The sequence below is a fragment of the Lacerta agilis genome, chromosome 16, assembly GCF_009819535.1.
Source record: "Lacerta agilis isolate rLacAgi1 chromosome 16, rLacAgi1.pri, whole genome shotgun sequence".
NCBI lineage: Eukaryota > Metazoa > Chordata > Lepidosauria > Squamata > Lacertidae > Lacerta > Lacerta agilis.
In genome coordinates this window covers 16,005,934-16,015,046 of record NC_046327.1, presented here as the reverse complement: position 1 = coordinate 16,015,046, position 9,113 = coordinate 16,005,934, and the positions used below count along the sequence as shown (strand labels likewise).

Below are 9,113 nucleotides of genomic sequence, written 5' to 3'. Positions count from 1 at the left end.
ATTTGCCAAGATCTTGCTTAGGATGTAGTACAACATAGTGACTAAGATCAAGTAATGGAGGCAGGAAAATCCCTGCTTCAGATCTTTCCCCCTAACACATATTATAGGTGGTAGCCTCAAGCAAGGCATTTTCTTCAGCTCCCAATCAGCAAGATGGTAACACGGGCCTGCTTCACAGGGTTATCGTTGAGGAATGGCGTACACAAATCAAACACTTTACTCAAAGTGTTAAGCAATATTGTTACCTTGGAACTACCAGCCAACTTTGGCCTATTAATCTCATTTTCTGCCTCTACTTTAATTATTTGGTTGGATTATCAGTATTAAAGATACCCAGTTAAGCGTGTCTGGCTCTCCAGGGTTAAACTAATGGTCAGGGTTATTTTAAGGAAACAACAATATGGGGAAAAATGAAGCCAGTATTGTCCATAATAATTATCCACTGAATATCGGCTTAGAGTAATTTCCTTTAGGGGTAAGCTTCATCGAACTCAACAGGGGTTGTATAAGAATAAACATGCATAAAGCTAGAGAGCAAGCACTACTGTTCTTTAAAACGCTGATTAAACGCAGCTCTTTAAATGCAACATGATTCAGAAAGAAAGAAAAGGCACTCAGATAAAATAGGTTTATTTAAAAGTTATTTTAGGCAAAAATGAATATGCAAAATACGAACTCTGACAAAATGTTCATTTTTCACTTCATAGTTTACAAATATACAAAATAGAAGTCTCCTTAGATTTATATTACATATTTATTATGTAAAGAACCATATAGAAAAAAAATATTTGTTCTGCTTAAGGCATATTTGGGAATAAACCATTGTACAAATTATTGCACATTGAAACCACAGTGCATTACAGACTGTCTGCATAGAAGATTAAAAGAGACAAACACAAATAAGCCAGGTTTATCAACCTGACTTAGGTCATCATTAACTGTAGATCGGAAGACGAACGCATTTCCTTGTCAAATATGCAGCAGTTGAGAACTTCGGCATTTTTGGTACCTTAAGAACCAAAAGTCATTCAGCACCATGAAAATAGACTTTTAACCATAACTCTGTACCTGAATTTCTTCTTCCTCATTTGACATAGTTTAGTAATGGCTTTTTTTTAAAAGGAAAAAGAAATTGCAAGACTACGACATGTTTACAATATTGCATTGAAAATAAATCTTAAGGGAATTGAGGGTGAAGACAGACATAGCATTTAAAGAGAAGTCACAGTGGATTCTTCAGCCATGGTGTGAGCCAACCTCCCCCCCCCTCTTCCCCCACTTTGCACGACATTCATCCTCTGTGAAGTTAAATGGTGAGGTTTGGTGTCAGTTTTGTCCCTTTCTCCCCACATTCCTTTCTTTAAAAATTAAAATAAATGTAAGTGCAAGTTGTACCTTCAGACATTCTCTCTTCTTCTTAAAAAAATAAAAGTTTTAGAACTGTTGCAAAGATGCTTGAAGAATTTGGGTGGTGGGCAAAGAAAAGAGAGAGAGAGAGAGAGAGAGAGAGAGAGAGAGAGAGAGGTGTCTGAATTCACGAGCGCCTTAGCCAAACAGCATTAGCTTTTGTGGCAACCTTGCACAAACATGTTTTTTGGACTTCAACCTTGGCAAAGTAGGGGGGGGGGAGTCATTTAGATTGACTGAGATGCAGGAACTGCCAAAGCTGAACAGCCCCCACTGCTCTACAACGTTACACCTGTCTTCACCCATCGTCTCCCTACGTAATCTCCCATTCTCCCCACCCTCAACAGTTTCGTTTTAACCCTGATATCCTTGACTTCCAGTCAATCCTTGGCATTCTGTAGTCCAGAAAGATTCAAGTCAGATTTTTCAATAAAAAAATAATGGAATGATGATACAAGATCCAGTCATTGTCCCCCTATAAAAGTTCCACGATTGTCTCATCTTTTTTTAATTGTCCGTTGATTTCCACACTTTCTTTTTTGGAAAGACCTCGCTGGGATTCTTTGTAGTGCTTTAAAGTGGAGTTCTCCCCTCTGGCAGAAGACAGTCTTTTTTGCTGTCAAATACTGAATCTCTCGTGGCAGTAAAGGAAAAAGTTCACCACGTCCTGTTTAAAAGTGTCTTTTCATATGCAAGGCAAGGTGGTCAGACCTGGAAAACGCTCTGTCACACCTCTGGCACTGGAATGGGCGGTGCCCTGTGTGTTTTCTGTAGTGACGCGTCAGTTCATCAGAGCGGGCGAATTTCCAGCCACAACCTTCCCAGTCACAGTGATAGGGCTTCTCACCTTCAAAAATAAAGAACCATGTCAATTACTTCTGTACCCTTCTCAGATATAGGTGCATCATACGGTTCAATAAATAGAAGTTTGTTCCGGCAATCACAGTTACAGACTGTTTTCCCCTGTGATCAGACTATTGTCATTATAGCTACACATCAGCCGCTATAGCTGAACAAATTAGAAAAAGGAAAAAAAATCTCATGCATACAGTATTTATTTGGCTGGCAAGACAATAGTTTTCTTCCCACAAAATGCTGCAGGTGGCATAAGAAGCATTTTCCGTGGTGTGCGTACACCTATCCCTCAATCATCCCTCTTCAACAGTTCAGCAGGTTTTCTAAAAACTTGTAGAACCCGTTTGACCAAGAACAGTGGCATGAAACAAACAGGCTTGCAAATAATGTACCCACATACCTAGCCACCTGTGGCTAATAAGAATTGCTTCTGGGTAACGAAGCTGGAAAACTTTGCAAGAGTTTGATTCCCCCCCCCCTTGATCACAAATGACTAGGCAAGCAAAAATATATGTGGACTAGTATTATTAAACTAGTTTGCAAAGCTGGTCTTCACTACAGGTAATAATGCCTCACTCGTACCACCAATTCTCGCACACTAACATCTGTCACCAGCCTACATAAAATGAGGACATATCCAGAAGCACAAACAACTAAGAGACATTTTTTCAATGTATGCTAAATCACAATACTTTGTTTCTCGATCTCTTCCTTGACTGCTTCCAAAATTAATGTTGCATGTAGGTATTCAGACTACAAAGGAAACCTGCACCCATTCAGGGAAGCTTAGCAATCAAACTGTTGTTACAACCACACTTTTCAGGGAACTAAAGAAAACGACGGAAAGCTATTTGCAGTCCTTCACTGTCAAACTTAATGAACACCTTCCTTTTTTATATATATAATCAAACCAAGAACTTATGTGGAAATTGACATCAGAAGTTTCTCTGAAAGTCAATGTTCTTAAGCAGTTTGGAGACACTGAAACAGTGTTGTTCAGTGTATTTAAACCATGCTGAGAGTGTCCTAACTTTATTCTTTATGCCTTAGCTTTAGTATTTTTAATCATGCTTGTAAGTCACTTTGAGTCAATTTTATGAGTAATACAACTAATAATTGTTGTTGATGCTGCTGGTAATAAGAATAAGAATACTTGTACACAAGTGAAAGCGCCACTTAAATCAGTGAATCTGTTTCCAGGTATATATGCTAAAAACCAGGCTGTTAGCACTATTAACACTTTACAAGGCAGTCCTAAACTTGCTTATTTAGAGCTAAGCGTGTCTCCAATGAACTTACAGGTTACTTGCTATACTTTTACTCGTAACACCCATTTTTTTCTTAAGAGAGTCTATTATTAATAAGAAAAGATGTTCAAGTTCTGGCAAATTTAATTGAAAAACAAATACTGCCATTCAAATAATATTTACTCACAATTAAGTCCCATTGGGGGACTTAATTAAGTCCCACTAGGGGACTTAATTTCCAAGTAAACGTGATAAGCAGCAGGGTAAATTATTGTGAGTAAGTAATTATTTCATAGTAAGATGAACATATAAACTTCAGCAGCAAGAACTAAGTCTGTTGGTTATTTTTATCACTTTATATGGCTGGCTGGAAAATCCAGAACTGGATGTTTTCCGTAGCTAATTAACCAAGTCTGTTGCTAACTGGCAGCCGTTTTATACAACAGAATTGAGGAGAAATTAAATATAACAGTTTGTGGGAGGGCGGCCCTGCTTCCCCTGAAGTCAAAACAGTCTCAAATTAGAAGTTGGTCTCCAAGATCATAGCCAATCAGCTAACATTTGTTGATTTAGAGAAAATCGAAATGAGACTAAGCTCTTTAACCAGAAGCAACAAGTCCAACAAAATAAATGAATTATGGCTATTTGCAATTTCCATTCCCCCCAAAGAAACACCTCAGTGGTGTTATCAGCATAAACATGCTTAATTCACTCTGGACTTCCAGCTACCTTGTAATTAGCTAGCCACATGGCCAGAGTCAGGCAAGAAAATCTTGCACGTCTGCAAAACAATTCCTTTGCTGTGGCTGAATCATTCAGAGACATTTTAACGAACTCATCCGATCTGTAAGCAAAGCCATATATTTAATGGCTCCTGCTATTTAAATTCTTATCTTGGATGCAGCCACAGACATGCATATTTTAATACGCTGGTGGAATGAAACTATTTTAAATGGATACCACAAAGACAAAGGTACCCCACCGAAAAAGGAAAAAAAAGGGGGGGGAATATGGTTGAGGGGGGGGCGTTGTTGCTCATCCTGCTTTTGCCTCCATTAGACAGGTTGGCAGGTTTTAATATTTCCAAAACCATCGAAACCTATTTAACCAGAGGTGGGAGAGTGAGAAAAGATGTATACATGGGCGCATGAGAATGATGATTCTCTAGACTGATGGAGATGCAGGAGTTTAAGGGCACAATTAGCACAGTAGTTCACTTACAGGACACAGTGGGATACTTCTGAGCAAACATGGATAGGATTGCACAGCAAAAAAGTAAACGAGGCATCACTGCATATAGCATATACAGACTCCTTTTTTGTGTGTCCCAACATCCTATCATCACCAAACAAGTTTCGCAAGCTTTTGGAAGACTTGCAAAACCAGTGCACAGAGTTACAGTGGGCAAATGCATATGGCACCACAGGCAAATATGCCTTTCTCATACAAATGCCAGCTCTTTGAAAAACCTCTTTCCAGCCACATACAACAACCCTACTGGGTTGGGTGGGGTGGCATGTGCAAAAACAAAACGAAACAAAGCAAAAACCATTACACAGCTGATGTGGGGCTATAGAGATTTGCTTTTGAGATAAGGGCATGAGATAAGGGATGCCTGGGACCTTGGCAGCATAGTTGAGCAGGGCTTACCTGTATGGGTCCGAAGGTGTGCTTTGAGGTGTGAGCTCTTTGTGTATGTTTTGCCGCAACCCGCATAGTCGCATGTGTGTGTGGCGGTCCTTTTCCTGGGCCATGACCGCCGCCCCCTCTTCGGCTTGGTCTCTTCGGAGAGGCAGCTCCCAGAAGGCATCAGCTCTAGAGGTGAAGAGGGCGGAGTCAGCATCATCCCTTGTACCAAGCGGGGCATATTTACAGGCTCTCCAAAAACATTTAGATAGTGAGACTGACCTTGATACTGGATTGCGCTTGGTGGCAGCTGCTCTGGGAGAAAAGGAGGGTATCCCGGGCCAGGGTGGTAGCCTGGAGGAAGCGGCAGAGCTGGGTGACTTAAGCCCTGCGGGGAGGGGTGGCAGTCTCTGCTGTTCATCAGCTCCTCTGGAGTCAAGGGAGGGTTAGTCCTGCTAGGCAGTGGGCGCCCCAATGGAAAATCGTGTTGCTGCGCCCTCTGAGTATTCCCGTGGGATTGGCCAATGGTGCAAGAAGGGGCAGCCTCCTGCTTGATTTTTTGGCACATCCTGGGCACGTGGTTATAAATAGGAGGCTGCACGGGTCCATCTGAACAAGGGGAGGTTGCAGCAGCTGGGTTGTTCTTGCTGCTAACACTGATGTGGTTGTTGTATTCCCCCATGTTCACGGTGGCTTTCACCACAAATTTGCCATGCAGGCTGCCCAGTGGGGATGGCTGCTGCTGCTGCTGCTGCTGCTGTTGCTGCTGCTGCATGTAAACTGGGTCCAGATCTGGCCTCATCAGCTCAGCCACAAATCCACCGGAAGGGGAAACGTCGTTGATATCAGCCAGGTTGAACGGGGCAGCCGGGGCCTGCTCCCTGTTGTACAGCATAGCTCCCCCTCCTCCTACGGTGTGATCGCCCCTTTGCAGCTGGTAGGTGAAGTCGCAAGTGGTAACTGTTGGGCAGTTGCTGCTTGTGACGGCGGGCGCGGGGCCAGGAGCGGTGCTTACTACTGCCGCGGCAGCAGCTGTGGGCTGCTCCTGGGGCATCAGGGAGTTGGATAGGATGAAGTCAAAGTCCAGAAGCTCATTCAACTCCTCCGTCTCCCGTCTTGACATAGCCCCACTGCTGCTGTTTGTGGTGCTGCTTTCCAGCTCAGAAGAGAGGTCGTAAGGCCGTCCTGTGAACACAGAGGGAATCCGCTTGAGGTGAGAGAGCTCCTCCCGCCACTTCTGTGGGCAGAAAAAGAAAGGAAAAAACGGTGTTGGTAAAGAGGGAGAAAACAGTGCTGGTGAAAGCACACTCAACTTTCAAGTTTCGCAAAGCAGGAAAGGTACAGGAAAACCTAGGCACAAGCAAAACATGGCGACCACCAAAACAGGGAGAGAAGTCTTTCACAGACAACTCTATGGGACATAACTGAGTTGCCACAACACAACAAGGGACAGTGCTCTGCTCATTGAAGTGAACCTGTCAGTCTGTTCAAAGCAGTAGACGCATGGCCCAATGCAATCAGCTGCAGAATTGCAGGACTATGAAACTAAACCCTGGAATTTGTCAGTCAAGCCCCTATTTTATCATGTGTTGAAAATACTTAAATAACACACACTGCCGGGGGTGGGGGGAATAAATTGGGAGTCTCTTGACTTTTAAGGCAAACTAGGCAATTGTCAAGTCATGACATGTTGCAGAGAACTTTCGTTTTCCCTCTCCATTCTGTGCTACATGGTGTGTGTGTGTGTGTGTTTTTTTGGGGGGCACTAATATTAATTTACGGGTTCAAAGGATTTTCAGGACTTTTACTGTAAAGCCGGAAGTTTGCAAGGTTTAGATGGAACAATTTTTAAAGTCTTTAATTTTCAAATTGTCTGTTCAAAAACTTGCCTGCAACAAGTTACAAGATGTGGTGATAAAATTTAAGGCACCAGTTAGGAAATTTACCTACTTATTAGTAAAGCAACGTTTTAGACACTACTGAGAAACAATGAGTTTACATGACTTAAAAAAAGAGAAGGTATCATATGGCTTTCTGCTGTTGTAAAGGAGCACAAAAATTAATACAAATCAACAAAAACTGCACGCACAATGTTAATCAGATTGCCTGCATTTGATATTAAACACATGTGGGCGTTTTCTAAAGCAGCATGCATTATACAACAGCAGCTGTAGGTACAAGCCATCAGCTTGAGACAAGAGAACAAAAAGTTAACCTAAGCACATGAGTAGGTGTGCATATTTCCCAAGGCTGCCCATGTATTAAAACATATGTATCCACACCCATGATTCTGGGTTGCGATACACTGCATATTTCAGCTTATTTACTGCAGCACAGATCTGGTAAAGCAGATCTATCTATCCCAGTTTCTCTCCCCCCTACCATCCCACATTACAGACTGAACTTCAGGCAGCAGCTACACCCCTGCAGAAGGTAAGAGCATTTTCCTAAATTGTGCCTACACGCATTCTGAGGGTCTAGGGAACAAGTCAGATGAAAGTGCTGCTTTTTTTTAAAGATCGTATCTCCACAGTTGCAGTTAGGATATACATTTACATTACAACACACCCCCCCCCCCAATGTGTATGCTTACACAATTGTAAAGGGTGGAACAGCTCCCTTTTCATAAACCCTCACCGTGGTCTTATCGAACAAGACTTTTTTTTTTGTAAGATGTCTCATTCAAACTCTGTTGAGACCTGATTAACTTCTACACATTCCATCCTATTATAGGGGATCTCTCTCCTCCATCTTTTAACATCCCACCCCAGCACCAAAAAAAAAAAAAAAAAAAAAAGATAGTGGGGCTCAAGCCCATCAAGAAGCACCACCCTAAGGTGGAATCCCATTCCACCAGTACAGGAGCTTGAAGGATTCTTCAGTGTTGCTCTTTGGTGGAAGAAATGCACTCCACACCTGTGCCAAAGGTCATTCTCATCTCCCATTAAAAGCAAAAATGCAGGTTCTGGGGGAGCTGAGCTCCTCCAGGACTAGTTTGATCCCCGAATAACCAGCCCCCCCCCCGCACCCGTCAGCATTCACACGCAACTGCCCTGCCCGGTTTTGTACTCACGTTACTGGCACCTGCTTGCCTCAAGGCTTTCTCCCTGCCGGCCGTGCCCGCTGCGAAGGTGGCGATGGAAGGGAGGAGGGTGCCGCTGAGAGCCATGTCAAACTCGCCGTGGGGCGGCTGCCTGCGGAAACGTCAGAAGGGAGAAGGGTGAAATAAACCGGCGAAGCCCTGGATTCATCCACAGACAGATCGCAATCAAAGAAAAGTAGAGGGAAAATTATCCAAATTCGGCTCTGACATGCTCAAAGTTCAGATCCAAGCATCCTCGAAGGGAGGAAGGGGGGTAAAAAGAAAAAGAAAAAAAGGGGAAACTTCACCCACCTCATTAACGTGCCAAGGGCCGGTGCTTGGTCGGAGGTCAGAAGTAGAGAGTTATTAGTGTGGTATAGGTATATATATAGATATATAGATATATGTATTTATATATACTGCAACGGGATGTTGTTAACTTTTGTCCTTTGGGTTGCAAAAAAAGCAAACCATAAACTTTTTTTTATAAAAATATTAAAAATTAAGAAGCCGAAGGGCGAGCTTGCTGGTGGCTTCTCCTACGATGAGGAGCAGCCCCGCCACGGAGCTGCTCCACCAGATTGCAGCGCGAGCAGCGGCTGGAAGAAGGCGCGAGACGTTTCCCGGGGATTCCCTGCTCGCGCCGTTGCCATGAGGGGAGTCCGGGAGTCTCCCGCAGCAGCCACCGCCGCGCGTCCCTGGCTGGCTGGCTGGCTGGGCTAAGTGACGGGCGGGGCCGGCGCGCTGCCTCGGTCTCTCTTCTTTCTCTCTCTTTCCCCCGTCACGCGCTCAGGCTTTTCCGCTCCTCCCGCCGCCGCCGCCGCCGCTCCTTTCGCCGACCGCGGCCTTTGCGAACTGTCAAGCCGCGCGCCCGCCTCCGGCTCACTTATAAACTC

General features: G+C 43.8%; 1 protein-coding gene across 3 annotated transcripts; it reads right to left on the bottom strand.

Annotated features, from left to right (window-relative positions):
- Positions 1-614: 614 nt before the first annotated feature.
- Positions 615-8,614, bottom strand: KLF4 (Kruppel like factor 4). 3 transcript variants are annotated; one of them, XM_033173405.1, is made up of 5 exons: positions 8,530-8,614; positions 8,209-8,329; positions 5,418-6,372; positions 5,160-5,324; positions 615-2,254 (listed from the first exon to the last, which is right to left on the bottom strand). In XM_033173405.1, the coding sequence occupies exons 1-5, from the start codon at positions 8,532-8,534 to the stop codon at positions 2,079-2,081; spliced, it is 1,422 nt and encodes a 473-aa protein (XP_033029296.1). In that variant the 5' UTR covers positions 8,535-8,614; the 3' UTR covers positions 615-2,078. The 3 variants fall into 3 exon arrangements, with proteins under 3 accessions (XP_033029296.1, XP_033029295.1, XP_033029297.1); XM_033173404.1 differs by having other exon boundaries at positions 5,160-6,372; XM_033173406.1 differs by lacking the exon at positions 8,530-8,614 and having other exon boundaries at positions 5,160-6,320; positions 8,209-8,320.
- Positions 8,615-9,113: the final 499 nt, after the last annotated feature.

Excerpts from the sequence above, each read along its gene's own strand:
- KLF4 (XM_033173404.1), bottom strand. Across the intron at positions 6,373-8,208 it reads GGCAAGCAGGTGCCAGTAAC|AAGTGGCGGGAGGAGCTCTC; the intron begins GTGAGTACAAAA and ends TTCTGCCCACAG. Across the intron at positions 2,255-5,159 it reads ACACCTTCGGACCCATACAG|GTGAGAAGCCCTATCACTGT; the intron begins GTAAGCCCTGCT and ends TTATTTTTGAAG.